We start from the raw sequence: 23,276 nt of genomic DNA, 5'->3' as shown, positions 1-23,276 counted from the left end.
GCGTATCGGATACCGGAATCGTAAGTTCCCAGAATTCAAACTGAACGCAGCAGCCAATGAGGAATGAAGCAGCATGTGAACATATCCTTAGTTTGTGAGGGGGAGAACTCCTGCTCCACGTCTGATCCGCTAAAAAAAAATGTCTCCCCATTCCCTAGGAGTACAGGGTGCCAGGCGTGCACTGGGGACACTGTGTGACGTGACAAAGGAAACAAAACCCTGGAAGGTGGGGGATGGGGCATGGCAGAGGGGGCACATGGCTGACGAAGCAGCGGCTCATTACAGGACACACCTGCAGTATCTGAAGCATCCACAAGGGGGCGCTCACTGGACACATTTTTACCACGGACACAGAAGTCTATGGAGCTGGTGGGGAAGACTACATTATGCCTTATAAAGGGACGAAGCGCTGTAGCGGGGCAGCGGCTGCGACCGGAGACCGGAGTAATGTATGGAAACGGAAGCCTGCGCCTAGAATGACCACCATAACGTGCGTATTCTGCAGCTACTCGTCTCTGTCCGCCTCCATCACACCGGAAGTGGCTGCAGCCATGGCAACCGGCGCGCGTCCTCCTTCACACAGGAAGCGTGAGTGACTGAACAGAGAGGAAAGGCCGCTGTCCGCCGTGTTCTGGTAGTGTACACGTCTGCTAATACAGGGGGCAAAGCACTAGTTCCTAAAATGTCACCCCGACACTGCTGCCTGCTACGGAGAAAAGGATGCGCAGGCGCCTGGCAGTGTTAGCGGAGGTAGAATGCATTGTAGGGCACCTAGCCGCCACTAGGTGGCAGTGCAAGCAGCACTCCTAGTACTCCAGGCATGGAAATAAGGAGATCTGCATATACCTGCATGTGGCTGTAATTATAGATGATATATATACATACATATCATAACCATGACTGTAGTCTACCCATCCTCCGCTACAGGCCAGCACTATACCAGACGCAGGCTCCTAGTCATGTAATCATGAAGGTGATTGTGTGTTCTGATGATAAACATAACTATGGGCAATTAATGTCAAGCACATATATATATACAGTGGGGAAAAAAGTATTTAGTCAGCCACCAATTGTGCAAGTTCTCCCACTTAAAAAGAAAATAATTAGACCAAACTAACAAATTTTGATGGAAACATTACAGGTAAGTATATCAGTAACATAGACTGAAAAAAACTTTCAGGCCACGTTCAATATTTTGTAAGTTTATTACCTTGATATTTGTAAGCCAAAAAAGAGTGGGTGATAAATGCAGAAGTTGTGCATATGTTTCTATTATACTTTTCCTCTAATTGTTCCACTCCTGGTTTTGGTTTACAAATACTGAGGTAAAATACTGACCAAATACTGCTAGTGTGAACGTGGCCTTAGGGTTATAAATCCACAATGTGTCCACAAGAGCCCTGCTCGCAAGCTTACAACCGGTGAAGAAATAGGGGAGACATGAAAGGTAAATGGTAAAAAGTGCTTGTAATGTATGGTCCGGCCATAATATACAATCATGGCTTGAAAGTTTTGGCACCCTTGAAATTGCTGCAGAAAATGAAGTATAGTGTCATGTAAAAGTTTGGGCACCCTGGTTTAGATTATTGATATTGTGAAAAGTTAAGCAAGTTGACAATTAAATGATCTCTAAACGGCCGAAGGTTAACAATGACACATTTTCTTTGGATTATATATATATATATATATATATATATATATATTATATAGTATATAGTATATACTCGAGCGTAAGCCGACCCCCCCTAATTTTGCCACAAAAAACTGGGAAAAGTTAATGACTCGAGTATAAGCCTAGGGTGGGAAATGCAGCAGCTACCGGTAAATGTTAAAAATAAAAATAGATACCAATAAAAGTAAAATTAATTGAGACATCAGTAGGTTAAGTGTTTTTGAATATCCATATTGAATCAGGAGCCTCATATAATGCTCCATAAAGTTTATGATGGCCCCATAAGATGCTCCATATTAAAATATGCCCCATATAATGCTCGATAAAGTTTATGATGGGCCCCATAAGATGCTCCATACAGACACTTGCCCCATATAATGTTCCACAAACGTTAATTATGGCCCCATAAGATGCTCCATAAAGATATTTGCCCCATATAGTGCTGCACAAACGTTATGGCCCCATTAGATACTCCATACAGACATTTGCCCCATACAATGCTGCACAAACGTTAATTATGGCCCCATAAGATGCTCCATAAAGATATTTGCCCCATATAGTGCTGCACAAACGTTGATTATGGCCCCATAAGATGCTCCGTACAGTCACCTGCCCCATATAGTGCGCACAAACGTTATGGCTCCATAAGATGGTCCATACACACACTTGCCCCATTTGCTATTGCTGCGGTAAAAAAAAATCACATACTCACCTCTCCGTCGCTCAGGCCCCCGGCACTTTCAATATTCTCCTGACTTCATTCCGGCGCCGCTCCGTCTTCAGCGTCTTCTGCACTGACGTTCAGGCAGAGGACGCGCACTAACCACATCACCGCGCCCTCTGACCTGAGCGTCACTGCAGAAGACGCTGAAGACGGAGAGGCGCCCGGAACAGGGAGCAGGTGAATATCACGCAGCACTCCCCTCCCCGTTATACTCAACTGCTCCTGGCGCTGTGCAGTCCCTGGTTCCCCAGCTCCGCAGCTTCTTCCTGTACTGAGTGGTCACCGTTACCGCTCATTACAGTAATGAATATGTGGCTCCACCCCAATGGGAGGTGGAGCCACATATTCATTACTGTAATGAGCGGTATCATGTGACCGCTCAGTACAGGAAGAAGCTGAGGCGCCGGGGAGCCAGGGACCTGCAGGACAGCGCCAGGAGCAGGTGAGTATAATTAGACAGCCCCCGCTCCCCCTCACCTGCCGACCCCTGGGTATGACTCGAGTATAAGCCGAGAGGGGGACTTGCAGCCCAAAAAAATGGGCTGAAAATTTCGGCTTATACTCGAGTATATACGGTATATATATATTACATTTTACAAATTATAAAAAGGAAATTGGGCCGATACAAAAGTTTGGGCACTCTGCATGGTTAGTACCTAGTGGCACCCCCTTTTGCACCCCCTTTTCACAGCTTGCATGCACTGTTCTTTTCAGGTCCAACCACAGATTTTCAAAGATGTTGTGATCAGGGGACTGTAAGGACCATTGTAAATCTTCAGCTTGCGCATTTTTAGGTAGTCTATTGTGGATTTTGATGTACGCTCAATCTTGATCTGTGGTGGCTTTGGAAACTTCAGCTCTATACTCCCACATTGGTGAGCTGACTACTCTATTTTTTCTCTTCTTAAAGTATATTTGGGGTCATTGTCCTGCTGGAAGACCCATGACCTAGGATGCAAACACAGCTTTCTGACACTGGGTACCACATTGTGACCCAAAATCTTTTGGTAATCTTCAAATTTCATGATGCCTTGCACACAGGCAAGGCGCCAGTGCCAGAGATGGCAAAACAACCCCAAAACATCTTTGAACGTCTAACATATTTGATGGTAGGTACTGTGTTCTTTTCTGTGTAGGCCTTATTCTTTTTTTCAGTAAACAGTGGAATGATTTGCTTTACCAAAAAGGTCTGGTTGGATCTCCTCTGTCTGCAAAACTTAACCTTGAGATTTTTGATATTTTTCAACAATTGTGGACCTCAAGTCCTCAGACAGTTCTCTTCTCTTTCTGTTCTCCATGCTTAGTGTAGCACACACAGACACTCAATGCAACTTCTCCTCTTTTTATCTGGTTTTAGATGTGAGTTTCATATTACACACACCTGTTACTTGCCACAGGTGAGTTTGAACATGCTTGAAACATAGTCGTTTACCCACATTTTTAGAAAGGTTCCAACAGTTTTATCCTGCCCATTTTGGGGGGTTTGTGTGACATTATGTCCAATTTGCAGTGTGTATCATTTTTTTGTGTTGTTCCAATACACACAAAGGAAATCAACATGTACATAACAAAGCATGTGTAATTGCAGTAATTTTCTGGAATATTTCATTTTCTGGAACAGTTTCAAGGGTGCCAACATTTTCAGACATAACTGTATTAAATAGCATGACCCGGTCACCAGCCAGTATCTGTACAGTACAGGTACAGAGTCCTATTAAGTGCATGGAGGGTGTGTAAATATGCTACTAGGGACAAGATTTGGAAGAAGATTTTGGAAGGGCAAAACTGGAATAGTTACATAAGTGAGGTAATCCAATTGAGTTGGATTAAAAATCGATACCACAAACCACTCATGATTTTTCATATGGAGATACTGAATAATACAGGGGCCAAAATAAGGGAGAAAGACATCACATAAAGATGGACACAGACGTATACCCCGTGTACACAATGGACTTATTGGCTATAGTTACACCACCTGGACATGAGTATACATATGGAACTGGGGTTAGATGTTACAAATCATCAAATTGATAATGAGCTTTGGTGTTTCGGTATGCCAGAAATTTCACGCCAGGAGTGTCTGACTCCACCATGCCCCCTCATCAAGATCGTTATGAAAATTGCTGATCTTGATGAATCGGGGCTCGAGTGCTCAATCTTTTGTATTGTGTGTCTGTGTGTGCCACACTAAGCATGGAAAACAGAAACTCTTGTGGACAGATAAGACCAAGATGGAGCTTTTTGGTAAAGCACATCATACTACCGTTTACCAACAACGGAATGAGGCCTTCAAAGAAAAGAACAAAGTACCTACAGTGAAAAATGGTGGAGGTTCAAAGTTGTTTGGGGGTTGTTTTGCTACCCTTGGCACTGGTGCCTTGACTGTGCAAGGCATCACGAAATCTTTAGATTACCAAAGGATTTTATTTCACAATGTAGTGCCCGAGGTTAGACAACTGGGTTTGCATCATGGGTCTTCCAACAGGACAATGTCTCCAAACATACTACAAGAGGCAACCAGAAATGGATGGAAATAAAGTGTCAGAGAGTTAGGAAGTAAGTGGCCAGCAATGGGTCTGGATCTAAATCTCATTGAACAACTGTGGAGAAATCTTAAAATTACTGTTGGGAGAATACACCAATCAAATGCGAGAGACCTGGAGCAGTTTGCAAAAGAAGAGTGCTCCAAAATTCCACTTGTAAGAAGCTTGTTGATGATTATAGGAAGTGATTGATTCCAGTTATTTATTCCAAAGGGTGTGCAACTATACATTTTCTACAAGAGCGTCAACACTGTATATATATGCGTATATACAACTTTTTAAGCACTTATTCATGCTTTTTTCTTGTTTTAGATAGAAAATATGGAGTCTGCAAAATTTGAAGTGGAAGGAGAATATATCCGGAACCTGCAACAACAGATATACTTTCTTGAACTTGAGGCTAACTTCCTATATCCTTTACCAGTGGGGAATAATGGGAAGAGTGCATAGAGTACAATAGCTTTCCCTGAGTGAAATAGTTATGTAATACCTACATTCATGGCCAAAAGTATTGACACCCCTGCAATTCTGTCAGATAATACTCAGTTTATTCCTGAAAATGATTGCAAACACAAATTCTTTGGTATTATTATCTTCATTTAATTTGTTTTAAATGAAAAAACACAAAAGAGAATGAAGCAAAAAAGCAAAACATTGATCATTTCACACAAAACTCCAAAAATGGGCCAGACAAAAGTATTGGCACCCTCAGCCTAATACTTGGTTGCACAACCTTTAGCCAAAGTAACTGCGACCAACCACTTCCAGTAGCCATCAATGAGTTTCTTACAATGCTCTGCTGGAATTTTAGCCCATTCTTCTTTGGCAAACTGCTCCAGGTCCCTGATATTTGAAGGGTGCCTTCTCCAAACTGCCATTTTTAGATCTCTCCACATGTGTTCTATGGGATTCAGGTCTGGACTCATTGCTGGCCACCTTAGAAGTCTCCAGTGCTTTCTGTTAAACCATTTTCTAGTGCTTTTTGATGTGTGTTTCGGGTCATTGTCCTGCTGGAAGACGCATGACCTCTGAGGGAGACCCAGCTTTCTCACACTGGGCCCTACATTATGCTGCAGAATTTGTTGGTAGTCTTCAGACTTCATAATGCCATGCACACAGTCAAGCAGTCCAGTGCCAGAGGCAGCAAAGAAACCCCAAAACATCAGGGAACCTCCGCCATGTTTGACTGTAGGAACCGTGTTCTTTTCTTTGAATGCCTCTTTTTTTCTCCTGTAAACTCTATGTTGATGCCTTTGCCCAAAAAGCTTTACTTTTGTCTCATCTGACCAGAGAACATTCTTCCAAAACGTTTTAGGCTTTTTCAGGTAAATTTTGGCAAACTCCAACCTAGCTTTTTTATGTCTCGGGGTAAGAAGTGGGGTCTTCCTGGGTCTCCTACCATACAGTCCCTTTTCATTCAGATGCCGACGGATAGTACGGGTTGACACTGTTGTACCCTCAGACTGCAGGGCAGCTTGAACTTGTTTAGATGTTAGTCAAGGTTCTTTATCCAACATCCGCACAATCTTGCGTTGAAATCTCTTGTCAATTTTTCTTTTCCGTCCACATCTAGGGAGGTTAGCCACAGTGCCATGGGCTTTAAACTTCTTGATGACACTGCGCACGGCAGACACAGGAACATTCAGGTCTTTGGAGTTGGACTTGTAGCCTTGAGATTGCTCATGCTTCCTCACAATGTGGTTTCTCAAGTCCTCAGACAGTTCTTTGGTCTTCTTTCTTTTCTCCATGCTCAATGTGGTACACACAAGGACACAGGACAGAGGTTGAGTCAACTTTAATCCATGTCAACTGGCTGCAAGTGTGATTTAGTTATTGCCAACACCTGTTAGGTGCCACAGGTAAGTTACAGGTGCTGTTAATTACACAAATTAGAGAAGCATCACATGATTTTTCGAACAGTGCCAATACTTTTGTCCACCCCCTTTTTTATGGTTGGTGTGGAATTATATCCAATTTGGCTTTAGGACAATTCTTTTTGTGTTTTTTTCATTTAAGACAAATTAAATGAAGATAATAATACCAAATAATTTGTGTTTGCAGTCATTATTATCTGACAGAATTGCAGGGGTGTCAATACTTTTGGCCATGACTGTACAGTTGTAATAAATTCAGTATTGCGTTATGTCATTTACTATTACAATTTACTTAAGAAACTCAAATATTATAGATTTGATTTATTCGTTTATTTTAGACCTGGTTTTTGGAAGAATGAAAATAACATCTAGAATAAGGCATAACTGTCTGCTGGTTTTACCAGCAATGGACCTCATTCATATGATCATTACATAGATCCTTAATTGAAGATCCTCACTCGTGAGCAGACTAAAAAGGCTACAGACCTTCAGCCTCAGCTCACACTAGAAGCGGATCATCTGTACAGGAAGCTCCAGGTAAGAGACCAATTATCTCCTAATCTGACCAAATGCTAACTGGTGAATCTACAGACACCTAGGGTAACCTACGGTGAATGTAGCCCATGGAACGCACACCATATTCGAGGGTATACTTGCATTGTCCTTATGCTGCAGAATAACGTTTGATGATATTTAAAGGGAACCTGTCAGCAGGATTGTGCACAGTAACCTAAAGACAGTATCAGGTTGGTGCCGTTATACTGATTAAAATGATACCTGGGGTGATGAAATCAGTCTTGTGGTTGTTGTCTAATCTTTATTTGTAGTTTTCAGTTAATGAGATTCTCATAACTTTGCAGTGGCAAAATAATAGCATTATTTTTCACAAAGGGCAGAAAATGCATCCTTATTGTCAGTATACAGACTAAGCCCATTATAATGTTTCCTTATTGTACCTTTTTTTTATCTCCTTCTGCTCCTCGGTGCATTCATCTTCCCATGTCAGGGTGGGCGGCTCTATTCTTATAGCCTCATCTTGTTGTATATCTCACCTCTTCGCTCCCTGTGTACAGAGCCCCATCTTGCAGTATATCACTCCTCTCAGTATATCACATCTTTCAGCCCTGTCTAATTAGCCTGTCCTGCAGTATATCACTCCTTTTCAGCCTTCAGTATACATCACATCCTGAGGTGCATCACTTCTTTTAGTTTCCAGGACACAGATACACTGCTTCCTCTTGGTGTGAGCTGTAGAGATGGGCGGACCCCTTGATGTTCAGGTTTGGCCAAACAGTTAAAAAAAAATTCAGGTCCGGGTACCCGGACCTGAGCCCGGACCCATTCACTTGAATGGGGGCCCCGAACATCCAGTGTTTGCTACGTTGTCATGCGCAGCATCAGTGACCAGAGGTGACATCAACAAGGTTACCGCCGGTCACTGAGGCTGCGTATCGTGTGGGGCAAATGAACTGCAGTGACCTCGTTGAGATCACCGCTAGCGCAGTGAGAAACTCTCATGGTACAGCGCTGAGCTCAGAGAGTTCACCGCAATTCACTTTGCGGAGGGACAGTGTGTGTGCATATTTTTTGCAGAGGGACGGTGTGTGTGTATATTTTTTGCAGAGGGACAGTGTGTGTGTATATTTTTTGCAGAGGGACAGTGTGTGTATATTTTTTGCACAGGGACAATGTGTGTGCATATTTTTTGCAGAGGGACAGTGTGTGCATATTTTTTGCAGAGGGACAGTGTATGTGCATATTTTTTGCAGAGGGGGACAGTGTGTGTATATTTTTTTGCAGAGAGGCAGTGTGTGTGTGTGTGTATATGTGTATTTTGCGGTGAAGCAGTGTGTGTGTGTGTATGGTAGAGTATTTTGTATTCCTCCTGTAATGTACGCACGAGCCCCAGGTTAAATTGCCGTGTTAGAACTTTGTGATAAATAAGTGGGTTTTGGGTTGCAGTTTTGGCACTTGGTCCCTAAAAGGTTCGCCATCACTGGCCTAGTTGAGTCTTAGTAGTTGATTTCAACTACAGGTCTAGCCAAATTTGTACTCAAGAGAGTGATGTTCTCTGCTGCGTCCCTTATTATACTCACACAGGGAATGCTATCTGAGCAAGGGAGGGGTGCAAAGAAACTCACTCTGAGTCCATGTTTTTGCTAGACCTGTATTTGAAATCAGCTACTAAGAATGAACTAGGCAGAGAAGCCAGCACTTTCAGCATGGTGTTAAAGTGAACCTGTTACCAGGTTTGTACGATACGAGTTACGGCCACCCCCTTTCAGGGCTGATATACAGCATTCTATAATGCTGTATATAAGCCCCCGACCCGACCTGTAAGAGAAGAAAAATAACTTTTATTATACTCACCTGGGGGCTTCCGATGGGCATCGCTGTTCTTGGTCCAGATCCTCCCATCTTCTTGTGATGCCATCCTGCCACTTGCTTCATGTGGATGACGCGTCCCTGCATCATCCACAAAGACTCCCCGGATTCGCGCTCCTGCGCAGGCGTACTAATCTTCCCTGTTGAGGGCAGAGCAAAGTACTGCAGAGCATAGGCGCTGGACCTCTATGACCTTTCTCGGCGCCTGTGCACTGCAGTACTTTTCTCTGCCCTCAACAGGGCAGATAAGTACGCCTGCGCAGGAGCGCGATTCCGGGGAGTCTGTGTGGATGATGCAGGGACACATCATCCACATGAAGCAAGCAGGAGGACGGGGATCGTAAGACCAAGACCAGTGACACCCATTGAACTGGACTGTCCCACAGGTGAGTATAATAAAATTTATTTTTCTTCTCTTACAGGTCGGATCGGGAGTTTATCTACAGCCTTATAGAATGCTGCATATCAGCCCTGAAAGGGGGTGGCTGTAACGCGCATCGGACAAACCTGCTGACAGGTTCCCCTTAAAGATACAGGGAAGCAAAGTAAGGTCATTACAAAGATATATACATTTACAAAAGCTGATTACTAAAAACAAATAAGTTTACTTACTCTTTAAGGTACTAATAATGTTTTTTCAGGCACTAAGGGGGCACTATAACGGTGGAGCACAAAGGGTGGACTCTAAATGCGGAGGGCACAAAGGTGGATATTATGACTCCCATTCATGAAAGTGTTTTCAGCAGTTTTATGACTTTACATTCCTTCTAAGGGATGTGGCTGAGACGCCTATCTAATTCATGAAAATTTATGCCATTTTAGTGGCCTAAATTTTGGCAGAAATGTCCTCCAGTCCTTCAATGGAGTAAAATTTCTGTCGGGGCACACAACACTTGTAAAGTGCACCAAATTATTTAACGGAGAGTGCCTCTTAATGAGTTAGGCACATCTCAACCTGCAGATATGGGGTTAATCTAAGGTTAATCTAATATCATTGCTAACCTGCTCGGTGCCCGCACTTAGCTGAACGCTGTGGGGAGAAAATGAATTTTATACTCCCTGGCAGCGTTCCAGTCCTAGTCTTGGAAGCAGCGCCAGCGCGGGTTCAGTCACTGCTCTGAGTATACAGAGCGCCGGCTGTAACTGTGCCCCCGGCCCTGACTTACACTGGATTTGCATTAAAGCCGCCCTGAACCAGTGCCACATCCTTGACTGAAACCGGAACGCTGCCAGGGAGATTAAAGTTAATTTTCTCCCTGCAGCATTTGGCTAAGTGCAGGCACTGGGCAGGTTGGTAACGCTATTAACCTGCAGATTATCCCTATATCTGCAGGTCAATAGCGTTTTTCTGGTGACAGGTCCCCTTTAAGACTGGCATGCACAGTACTAGTCTTATCGAATCGGGCCCTAATTCTATGTGGGGCACTTGTACTGTCTTGGGCATCTGTTAAGCACCTTTAGGGGTAGTTATAGTTTTGGGGACAACAGCTAAAGGATGGGAAATAGGTAAGAAAAGCAAAAATGCAAAATATTCCTGGGCATCAAACTCTGCAGATAAATTATGGCTTGGAAGAGTCATGATAAAGGTCAAGGGTGATTGACGTAAAAAAGGTTAAGTGGATGAGTGCAATCAGAGAAGATGTCATCGCAGAGGCTTTAGATGTGTCTCTTCTATGGACTGTAGGGCACCTGTGTAATGCTAGTCTAAACCACTATATGGCCAGTGTATCGTGCTAATATTGGTCTTTCTATAGTGCACTTTATTCAGGACCAGTGTGGTAATATTATTGAGTCACTGATTGATGGAGGTACGATTTAATATGTGGCCATTGAGTGGCGGTATTATTTGGTCCTTGTGTTACATGGTAAATGTAATACTGTCCTTTAACGTCTGTATGGTACAGCAGACGGCCGTTCGCTGCAGGTGTTTGATGCAAGGTTCTGTTCTCCCAAAAACTTATAGTCCTGTCTTCTGCTGCAGAAGGAAATACGGGAACGGAGAAAGGAGTTTGCACACAACACCGAGACCAGGAAAAACTTTTACAAATATATACATTTGAAAACGTCATGTATGTACCTCCACCGACTAGTACGTGTTTTGTGTTCCTCAGGATCTACGCTCTGAATGTGAGGGTCTGAAGGTGGAAGGGAAGCGCAAAGATGCTCATATGCTCATGGTCCAGCGAGATCAAGAATCTCTCGGAGGGCAGATCAGAGAAGCTGAAGGTTTTAGCTACATATAAATTCATCTTTACTCTTTAATTTTCCATTTTAAAGTGCAACAATGAATGAAAAAGAGTTAACAATAGAAGTATGTTCACATGTGTAAGTTTTCTTGCAGAAAGTTCTGCGTCTGTTCCATTTTGTAGAAATCCTTGCGCTTGCAGCCAAAACAATAATTTTGAAATGAAAGGAGTGGATTATCAGACAGAAATTTCTGCCGCAAATTTAACTCTTGCGAATATACGCTCACGGAGACCCTTTGGCTGTCTTTATACACCACAAACCATTGCATGGTTTTTTGCTATGAATTTCTAAATCGTAATGTTGGAAACTCAAAAACACACACAGCAGTTTGCAACACATAATCCCCGTCTTGGGGACCATAGTTCTGCACACTTTATTCATGGTTCCTCCAAATTGACACATGTTTTTTCCATTAAAATATCAAAGTATAAGATGCAACTTGTTTATGAGTGTATGACTTAAAGGGGATATCCTGGATTTTGTAAAAAAAAAAAAAGTGTTTAAATGCTAACAGACAGGTAGTTTCTACCTACCTGCCTGTTGTGCTGGCCGCCGTTCTTCGCTGACAGAGAGAGATCAGACTGTTCCTGCTTGCGACTCTGCTGACATTACGTCGACAGATGGCTTTTTTCCACCATGCTCTGTTGACGGGATGTCACTGCCGACGTGATGCTGATTGACAGCCGGCTCCCCCCTTGTTAGGCTGCAGGAATCCAGCTGTCAATAAAATGAATCTCTGGCCGGAGCGGCGTCAAGCACAACAGGCAGGTAGGTAGCAATTACCTGCCTGTTAGTGTTAGGCTAAGAGTGTTAGGCTGAAAGACTGTTACTGTTAGGCTAAGAGGAGACTTAATAGTTGTCTACAAATATCTGAAGTGATGTCACAGTGTAGGGGGATCATAATTAGTCTCACTGGCACATGGAAACACGAGAAACAATGGAATGAAACTCAAAGGGAAAAGATACAGATTAGATATTAGATGAAACTTTTTGACAGTGAGGGTGATCATTAAGTAGAACAGGCTGCCACGAGAGGTGGTGAGTTCTCCTTCAATAGAAGGCTTCAACAGAGGCTGACAGACATCAGTCTGAGATGGTTTAGTGAATCCTGTATTATTGAGCAGGGGGTTGGACACGATGACCCAGGAGATCCCTTCAACTTTAACATTCTATGACTCTAGTGTTTAGGCACTTTTTTTTTTTTTTTTACAAATTCTCAGATATCCCTTTTAAGTATGAAATACCTTTTCAGGTGTTCTGAGATCACAACTTTTAATAACTCAACCATGATGGTGCATTCTACACTGAAGTGACATGTTGGCGTTTCTGCAATGTTGCAGTGTTTTTTCTTGTTCCAAAAAGAAGTCCTAAGTAACTTATTGACCTTATATATTTACTGTAGAGTCCCATTCCAAAGAAAAGCAACAACTGATTGAAGATATCGTTCGGCTGAAGAAAGGGAAGGAGCTCACTGACAGAAGGATGTCTCAGAAGGAGATGGAGATACTTCTAAGCAAGCAGGAGTTAGAGCGTGAGACGGCCAACGTAACCAACAGTGGACAAAGAATATCTACTTTTCAGACACAGGTACAGTATCTAACAGACATAAAGGCCCAAGTGTGGAAGTCACCTCTCATCTCGTTTGCCACTCACTGTGTAGCATTGGCAACAGTATTGCATCAGTAGAGGTGGAGGCCTTTCCCCATCAAGTGGTCATAGTCTCTTGTTGGGTGACATGGTACTTGGGAGAATCGGCCATGACTGTAGGCTACTGTCTATGAAGAATAGGCCTGATGTTACATGACGCTGTAACATTGAGGCTCACACTTATTTCTCCAAAGGTTACAGCAGCGACATTGGTGACATGGAATTTGAGAACTGACACCATGCTGAGTGCTCCTCACTCATCCCTTTCCATAGGTTATAATATGGCTCTACGGAGAGGGGAGCTCATCTTGTAGTTCCTTTTGCTTTGATCAGTAAGGATTTGGAGCTGACTATGTGATGAGTTCAGGAGGTGCGAACAGGAGAAAAAGTGGCTTATGAGCGAAGAAAGAAGCAATTTTTCTTTGATCAGAAAATTTACGTTTCTTTATTTGCTTGTAATAGTGATTCATGGAAAGTTGGTTGGCAGTGACCATTTAACCTTCTTGTGCACAGGAGAGAAGCTGAATCAATGCACTTTATCTGTAGGTCCATAGCCATGCATGTTTTTCCATACAAAGTATTAGAGCAGCGTCACGAGTGCTGACATGCCAGTACTTTGTCACTTGTGTATACGTTTCTCAAGTTTGTCATTTTTGCTATTTTGAACAGCTGAAGCAAAGAATGGAGCAACAAAAAGAGACGGAAAAACAACTGTCACAGAAGAGAATGGAGCTGCTGAAAGTGAATTCAGCCAGGCATGAAATGGAGGAAAAACTGATCAAGCACACAACCGGGACCCAGAATCACCTGACGCTTGATTTAAGGTGCCCAGATCTGTTTCCTCTGACAGCTCATTAGTACGTTGGAGTAAGAGCATTATCTGACTAAGGCCGGTTTCACACATCCAACATTTACAGTCCAAGTGTAAACCGACCACGGGTCTCCTGACATTGCGGTCGACAATCAGATTGCGACTGACAGGTTCGTGAAACAGGTCTAACTGCGTTCTAAAAGCCAGAAGTAGCTAACATTCAGGACGCCTTATTGTGCTACAGCTCCTAGCCTCACCCCTCCAAATCCAGCTGTGACTGCAGTGTCAATATGGTGTCTTCTAAATGCTGAAAGCCCTAATGATCGATATCAATGACCTTCATCCATCCTAGGAAAACCTGCTGCAGTGTTGCCACCTCCGTATATTCTTCATTGTAATGTAGGATAAAAAAGCAATCTGATAGCTAAGTAATAAGATGACTAAAGAATAGATTATACCATTGTGTTCACCACATACTGAACTGTATGTCAAATTCTAGCCCAGCAAAGGGGTGACTAAAATGTAATCACATAAAAGTAGTAGGCCTAAGGTCATGAATGTTCTTCCTGAACTTTTAAAGAAGACCTGGTTTGGCTTTTATCCTAATTTAGGAAGGGTTGATATTGATTATTAAGATTACTATTTTCAGAAGTCCTTTTCCTCTTTGAAGAGACAATTTGCATATTTAATTTCCCAGAAGAGCATGCATGGCCAAAAATCTCCTTACATTGGCATGTCACTCTCTAGGAGCAGAGATGATACTCCTTACATCCCACCAAGACCTACTAGATGACATATATAAAGGAACCTTAAAGGGGTTGCCCTATGAGCAAAGTTCATTTTAATCTGTAGATCTTGGAAAAATAATAATTTCTACAATTGGATGTGTAAATTATGTGTACTGTGTAATGGTTGTTTCTGACCGTTCAGGAACATGATCTGTTCGTACCACAGCTTCTGGGCTGGGAAGGAAGCAAAAAAGTATAAAGTCATTGCAGCACGGGATCGCAAATAATTCTTTCTTTGAGGTAAAACATTTTTCAAAAACAGGCAGTGATAGGTTTTAGCTCACAAAAAGAATCCGCTCTGATCCCATGCTGTAATGTCTGTATACTCTTTTTCTTCCTCCCTGCCCGGGAGCTGTGGTATGGTCAGACCATGTCGCTGTACGGTCAGACACAGCCATTACACAGCACACAGCAGGGGCACATTTATAAGATTATCTCAGCACAGGAACATTTTATTTAAACACATCCAGTTGTGGAAATTATTAGGGTGGATTTGATTTAAATCTAACTGATTTAAATCACGATTTAAATCACGATTTAAATCACTAGTCAGTAAGGCTTGATTTAAATCAGTGATTTAAATCAAAGTTTCTACCTAACTGAATTTGACTCCGCAGAGGTCCCAGCCTCTTCTTCACGGCAAAAATGTTACAACATGAACAGAGTTGAGAAAAAGACCTTAATCCTATTGTTCTACAAACCTATGAATACAGAATCAACCCCTTCAGTGCCAAGTCCAAGAAGTTAGACAATATGTTTCTGATTGTTTGGAGTGGAATAGATCTGCACAACACAAGAAGAATGTGAATCTAAGTGTGAGGAGGAGGAAGGGCAAGCAGACAAGAAAATGAAAGTGAAACTTTGAGCACAATACTGCAGCATAGCCACAGACAGACAAGTCTGGATCTGTTTGTGTGTACGATCTGAGGTTTATTACATTCTTTCCTTATAATGGCAGCAGGCCGTAAAAGAGACCCAGTTTGGGAATATTTTAATGAAGCTCCTTCGCCTATCGGTAAGGCAGGCATGCGTGCAAAATGCAAACGATGCAACAAAGAGATGCAAGGCCTGGTGGCGCGAATGAGGCAACATCATGAGAAGTGCGGTGATGACTCATCTTCATCAGCTGTACGTGAGTGATCACCGCCGAGTATTTAGCGATTCTGACACCTGACACCCGGCACTCACTGCCAGGAGCAGTTCCCGCACCACTCCCATCAGATTAACACCGTAAATGCTACGATCAATATAATTCACCGCATTTACAAGGCAGAAGGAGGGAGCCCGCTCTGCCCTCCGTTTGGGGCCATGCTGCTTCATTAGTATGCTTTATAACTGCGATCAGAGCACTGAAAGTCAAAGTCTCATAGTAGGACTAAGTAAGAAAAAGTTTAAAAATTATATATATATATATATATATATATATATATATATATATATATATATATATATATATATATATATATATATACAGTTGTGCTCAAAACTTTTTCTCCACTCATGGTTAGTGGTTGGGTGAATCCATTTATTGTAATAATACTGTGTTTTCTCTTTTTAAATCATGATGACAACCCAAAACATCCAAATGACCCTGATCAAAAGTTTACATACCCTGGTGATTTTGGCCTGATAAAATGCACAGAAGTTGACACAAATGGGTTTGAATGGCTACCAAAGGTAACACTCACCTGTGACCTGTTTGCTTGTAATCAGTGTGTGTGCATAAAAGCTGAGTAAGTTTCTGGGATCCAGACAGACTCTTGCATCTTTCATCCAGCCACTGACGTTTCTGGGTGGTGAGTCATGGGGAAAGCAAAAGAATTGTCAACATATCTCCGGGAAAAGGTAGTTGAACTGTATAAAACAGGAAAGGGATACAAAACGATATCAAAGGAATTGATAATGCCAGTCAGCAGCGTTCAAACTTTGATTAACAAATGGAAAATCAGGTAGACCAACAAAAATTTCATCCACAAATGCCAGGAAAATTGTTTGTGATGCAAAGAAAAACCCACAAATAACATCAGCTGAAATACTGGACTCTCGGAAAACTAGCAGAGTGGCTGTTTCAAGATGCACAATAAGGAGGCACTAGAAGAAAAATGGGCTGCATGGTCGAGTCGCCAGAAGAAAGCCATTTCTGTGCAAATGCCACAAAGTATCTCACCTACAATACACAAAACAGCGCAGAGACAAGCCTCAAAACTTCTGGAACAAGGTAGTGATGGAGTGATGAAACCAAAATTGAACTTATTGGCCCACAACCATAAATGTTACATTTGGAGAGAGGTCCACAAGACCTGTGATGACAAGAACACCATTCCTACTGTAAAGCACGGAGGTGGATCGCTGATGTTTTGTGGATGTGCGAGCTACAAAGCCACAGGAAACTTGGTCAAAGTTGAAGGACATATGAATGCAGCATGTTATCAGCAAATACTGGAGGCAAATTTGCAATCATCAGCCCGGAAGCTGCGCATGGGATGTACTTGGAGTTTCCAACATGGCAACGATCCAAAACACAAGGCCAAGTTGACCTGTCATTGGCTACAGCAGAACAAAGTGAAGGTTCTGGAGTGGCTATCTTTGTCTCCTGACCTCAATATCATTGAGTCACTCTGGGGAGATCTCAAGCACGCAGTTCATTTAGATAGCCCAGCAATTTACAGGAACTGGAGGTTTTTGCCGAGAAGCGTGGGTAGGTTTACCATCTGAGAAAATAAAGAACCTCATCCACAACTACCACAAAAGACTTCAAGCTGTCATTGATTTTAAAGGGGGCAATACACGGTATTAAGAAATGGAGTATGTGAACTTTTGACCAGCATCATTTGGATGTTTTGAGTTGTCATTATGATTTAAAAAGAGAAAACGCAGTAGTTTGACCAGTAGTTTGACAATAATTGGCTTCACCCAACCACTAACCATGAGTGGAGAAAAAGTTTTTGTGTATCATTCATATTCTCTGTAATAAGGCCAAGAAAGCAAAAATTTTGCCGGGGTATGTAAACGTTTGAGCACAACTGTATTGTAAAAATAAATTAATATTTTTATGCCATAAAAAATTAAGAAGAAAAAAATATACACATATTTGGTATCACCGCGTCCAGAACGACCCGCCCTGTAAAAATGTCACACTAATTAACCCCTTCAGTGAACATTGTAAAAAAAATAAAAAACGAAAAAATATGATGCGTTATCATCATACCGCTGAGCAAAAAGTCATACAGCTCCATCAGTGGAAAAATAAAAAACTTATACAGTACAGACCAAAAGTTTGGACACACCTTCTCATTTAAAGATTTTTCTGTATTTTCATGACTATGAAAATTGTACATTCACACTGAAGGCATCAAAACTCTGAATTAACACATGTGGAATTATATACTTAACAAAGTAGCCACCTTTTGCTTTGATTACTGCTTTGCACACTCTTGGAATTCTCATGATGAGCTTCAAGAGGTAGTCACCGGGAATGGTCTTCCAACAATCTTGAAGGAGTTCCCAGAGATGCTTAGCACTTGTTGTCCCTTTTGCCTTCACTCTGCGGTCCAGCTCACCCCAAACCATCTCGATTGGGTTCAGGTCTGGTGACTGTGGAGGCCAGGTCATCTGGCGTAGCACCCCATCACTCTCCTTCTTGGTCAAATAGCCCTTACAGAGCCTGGAGGTTGTTCTGTACTGTAGCTCTCAGAATAAAATGCTTAAAAGTATATATACTATAAAATAGTTTTTATTGTGTAAAAAAAGCCAAAACATAAAAAAAAATAAAAAAATACGGTATCGCTGAAATCGTACTGACCCGAAGAATAAAGCTGCCATGTCACTTTTACCACACGTGGATCGAGATTAAAGAACTCCCAAAAAAAACAAATTCCTCAATTGCTGTTTTTTGCTCATTTTGTCTCCCAAAAATTGGAATAGAAAGCGATCAAAAAATGTAATGTGACCAAAAATGGTACCAATAAAACGACAACTCATCCCGCAAAAACAAGCCCTTAAATGACTCTGCCAACAGAAACATGGCAAAATCAAAGCTATCAAAATTTGGTGATGCAAAAACTAGTTTTTGCAAAATAAATAGCTATTTTTCGTGTGTGATAGCAGCCAAACATAAAAAACCCAATATAAATCTGGTATCGCACCGATCCGAACAATAAAGTTGTTTTATCACTTATACTGTATGAGGAACAGTGTAAAAATAAATAAAAACAATTGTTCACCTTCTGTTGATTTGTTAATTTTGTCTCCTAAAAATTCCAGTAAAGCACGGCTCACATTTATCTTGCGCTCTACGCTGAGCGCTTACACCAGGGTTTCTGTGTAAATCTCTGAAATATGTCATTCAGACGGAACCCCCAGTGGAAAATTCCCTATCATGGGGAAGATAGAGGCACTGTGGATGCCGTCTGACATGTGATCCGGCGGTGTCCGTCTTTTTAGGCATGCATAAAAGTGCCGTTAGGCACAGTTTTGTGCATTTCTGAAAAGAAGGACACTGCTGAACAGATGCCAGACGTAGTCCAGAGTAACATTGCTGGCTCATTATAGTGAATGGATCACGTCACTCAGAGATTTAGATGAAAAAAAACCCGATATAAGTGCACAGTGTAGAGCGCAGGATTAATGTGATCCCAAATGTTATATAAAATGTTCCTAACAAAAGCTTCCCACTTGGTCTGTCATCTGTCAATGGAAAAATAGGGGTCTTCCACGTTACTGGTAGCAGAAAGGCTATGAAAAAGTGAAATGGCTCCTCGCCTCCCCAAATAGAAATTCAAAGAAGTCTGCACTCCCAAATCCAAATACCCCTCTCCCTTCTGAGCCCCAATGTGCCTTAACAACATGTTTGGCATTTCTGTAGCTATGACAACCTACCCAATTTATGGGTGTATGTCTCCAGAAGCATGAGCTGGGTACTACAAACGTACTGGGCACTACAATGGCAGTTTTCAATTTTTACTCAGCAACATCCACTACTGCTTGTTTCTGGAAAACACTCATGGAGTTCGCAAACTATTCTGGAAAAATCTGTGCTTGAGGAGTCAAATATCGCTCCGTCCCTCCCATGCCTCACCGTATGGTTAATGGCTAAGCAGGACTGTACAGCCACATATGGGGTATTTCCTTTTTCAGCAAAAATTGGGGAACACATTTTGATGCCATTTTTACCTACTTTCCCATGTAAAAATGTAAAATCTGGGGCTAGAACTAAATTTTCGTGGTAAAATATAATTATTTTTTCTTCACTGCCCAATGGTATAAAATTCTGTGATACACCTGTGGTGTCAATGTGATCACTGCACCCCTAGATGAATTCACTGAGAGGTGTAGTTTGTAAAAGGGTTCACTGATGAGGGTTTCTGCTGTTCTGACACCTCAGGCCAGTAGGTCATGGCACCCGCAAACCTTAAAGGGAACCTGTCACCCCGTTTTTTGAGATTGAGCTATAAATACTGTTAAATAGGGCCTGCGCTGTGTGTTCCTATAGTGTATGTAGTGTACCCCGATTCCCCACCTATGCTGAGAAATAACTTACCAAAGTCGCCGTTTTCGCCTGTCAATCAGGCTGGTCAGGTCGGGAGGGCGTGTTCACAGCGCTGGTTCTTCCTCAGCTTTACGTTGGTGGCGTAGTGGCGTAGTGGTGAACAAGCAGCGCGCGATCTGCGCTGTCATCCCTTTCGTCTGTGGGGGCGGCCATCTTCCTGGGGCCGCGCGTGCGCAGATCGAGTGCTCTGCTGCACGGGGCTTCAGGAAAATGGCCGCGGGATGCCGCGCGTGCGCATTAGAGATTGCGGCGGCCATTTTCCCAAAGCCGAGTTTGCATCTCGGCTTTGGGAAAATGGCCGCCGCGATCTCTAATGCGCACGCGCGGCATCCCGCGGCCATTTTCCTGAAGCCCCGTGCAGCAGAGCACTCGATCTGCGCACGCGCGGCCCCAGGAAGATGGCCGCCCCCACCGATGCAAGGGATTACAGCGCAGATCGCGCGCTGCTTGTTCACCACTACGCCACCAACGTAAAGCTGAGGAAGAACCAGCGATGTCACCACGCCCTCCCGACCTGACCAGCCTGATTGACAGGCGAAAACGGCGACTTTGGTAAGTTATTTCTCAGCATAGGTGGGGAATCGGGGTACACTACATACACTATAGGAACACACAGCGCAGGCCCTATTTAACAGTATTTATAGCTCAATCTCAAAAAACGGGGTGACAGGTTCCCTTTAACAGGAAAATATGCGCTATAGTATGGCACCCTTCTTAGCTTTGCATAGTGCCTGAAAAGTATTTCCCGACTTAATGTAGGGTATTGGCCCAGTCAGGAGAAATTTTTACAACAAACTGAGGTACATGTTTTCCCATTAGCCCTAAGAAAAATTAAAAGACTGGAGGCTAAAACAACATTTTAGTGGTAAAAATGTAATTATTCTTTCTTCACTGCCCAATGGTATAAAATGATGTGAGGCACATGTGTCATTATGATCACTGCAGCCCTAGAAGAATTCGTTAGGGGTGTAGTTTGGAAAATGAGGTCACATATGGGAGGTTTCTCCCATTGTGTCACCTCAGGGGCTCTGCCAATGTGACATGGCACTCTAAAAGCATTCCAGCAAAATCTGAACTTCAATATGATGCTTCCCTTCTGAGCTTTGTACTGTGCCTCAAAATTAGTTTTCGACCACACATTGGGTATCAGTGTACTCAGCAGAAATTGCACAACAAATTTTGATGTCCATTTTCTCCTGCTATCTTTACAAAAATGAAAAAACTGGGGCTAAAACAACATTTTCACAGATCAACTTTATAAAATTCTGTGAAGCACCTAGGAGTTGAGATTGCTCACCACACATTTAGATAAATTCCTTGAGGGGACTAGTTTTCAAAAGGGGATCACTTGTGGGACAGTTCCAATGTTTAGGCCCATCAGAGGTTCTCCAAACATGAAATAACATCCACAGACCATTTAATCAAAGTCTGCATTCCAAAACGTCACTCTTTTCTTTCTGAGCCCTGCCGTGCGCCCAAACAGTAGTTTTCCCACACACATAGGATATCTGTGTACTTTGGAGAAATTGCACAGCAAATTTTGTGTTCCATTTTTTCCTGTTACCTTTATGAAAATGCAAAATTTGGGGCCAAAAAACATTTTTGTGGGAAAAATTAGATTTCTTTAATTTTACGGCTCAATGTTATAAACTTCTGAGAAGCCCTAGTGGGGGTTCCATGTGCTCACCACACATCTAGATAAGTTCCCTGAGGGTCTAGTTCAAAATGGTGTCACTTGTGGGGGGTTTCCACTGTTTAGATACATCAGGGGGTCTCCAAACATGACGTGCCATCCTCTAATTATTTTTCTGTTTCACACTTGTGAAAATAAAAAAAATTTGATCTAAAGTAAAATTTTTGTGAAAAAAGTTAAATGTTCGTTTTTTCCTTCCATGTTCTAAAAATTCCTGTGAAGTGCCTGAATGGTTAATATGCTTCTTAAATGTCATTTTGAGCACCTTGAGGGATTCAGTTTTTAGAATGTGTCACTTTTCTGTCATACAGACCCCTCAAATGTAATGTGCTCCCTAAAAACAAAGGGTTTTGTAAATTTTGTTGAAAAAATGATAAAGCGCTTGTCAACTTTTAACCCTTATACATCTTAGAAAAAAATTTTCAAAAATTGTGCTGATGTAAAATAGACATGTGGGAAATGTTATTTATTATTTACTATTTTATGTGACGTAAGTCTCTGATTTAAGGGCAGAACAATAAAATTTGAATATTTTCTTCATACATCCATTTTTTCCCCAAATAAATGCATGTCATATCGAATAAATTTTACCACTAACATGAAGTACAATATGTCACGAGAAAACAATATCAGAATCACCAGGATCCATGCAAGCATTCCAGAGTTATAACCTCACAAAGGGACAGTGGTCAGAATTGTAAAAATTGGCCCGGTCATTAACATGTAAATCACCCTTGGTCGTTAAGGGGTTAACTCTTTCACGGCGGTCATCTTCAAAAGTTTCATCACTGTCTGCACACACGACTTTGGGGTCCCGTCAACTGCACCAAATGTAACAAGGTGGCACGGGGTGGTAGTCATAGGCAAGTCCACTAAGGCACAGGCAGTGAGCACCCCAGCCCCTGGTCAGAATTGTAAAATTTGGTCTGGTCATGAAGGTGCTAACAGGGTTGGGGGCTAAAGGGGTTAAGAAAAATGTGGATTACCTTGAAATAAGACTTCAGGTCATAGATATCAAAGTATAACTTTATTTATCTATCTAGGACCATATAGACAGCTTAGGAAGGTTGATCATACTGACAGGTGAACCTTTACAGGGTTAAAGATGGACATTTTTCACATATATAGAATGGAAGTGAAATAGGTGTAAAAACTCATAATATTTGGTTTTGCAGGAATGAAATAAGTTTCCTCCATCAGCAAATTCGTGAAAATGAACTATTTTCTGAACAGGAACGTGTGCTGAGACAGAAAATGATGAGCGACTGTGCAGATCTGACCAATGAGAACAATGCCTTACAAGCTCAACTACTGGAACTTACCAAACAGCTGGAAATAGTA

General features: G+C 42.2%; 1 protein-coding gene across 2 annotated transcripts in view; it reads left to right on the top strand.

Annotated features, from left to right (window-relative positions):
- The first annotated feature begins 359 nt into the window (after positions 1-359).
- Positions 360-23,276, top strand: part of LOC138680661 (polyamine-modulated factor 1-binding protein 1-like) — a 64,474-nt gene continuing 41,557 nt past the window's right edge. Inside the window, exons 1-7 of one of the 2 annotated variants that reach the window (XM_069767969.1) lie at positions 360-490; positions 5,255-5,352; positions 7,275-7,353; positions 11,313-11,427; positions 12,851-13,035; positions 13,765-13,919; positions 23,111-23,273. In XM_069767969.1, coding sequence (XP_069624070.1) covers positions 5,264-5,352; positions 7,275-7,353; positions 11,313-11,427; positions 12,851-13,035; positions 13,765-13,919; positions 23,111-23,273 — 786 coding nt within the window. In that variant the 5' untranslated portion in view covers positions 360-490; positions 5,255-5,263. Of the gene's footprint in view, positions 491-567; positions 635-5,254; positions 5,353-7,274; positions 7,354-11,312; positions 11,428-12,850; positions 13,036-13,764; positions 13,920-23,110; positions 23,274-23,276 lie in introns of those variants that run through there. The other variant, XM_069767968.1, reaches the window with a different exon arrangement.

The sequence above is a fragment of the Ranitomeya imitator genome, chromosome 5 (assembly GCF_032444005.1).
Source record: "Ranitomeya imitator isolate aRanImi1 chromosome 5, aRanImi1.pri, whole genome shotgun sequence".
NCBI lineage: Eukaryota > Metazoa > Chordata > Amphibia > Anura > Dendrobatidae > Ranitomeya > Ranitomeya imitator.
This window is presented reverse-complemented; position numbering and strand designations above follow the sequence as displayed.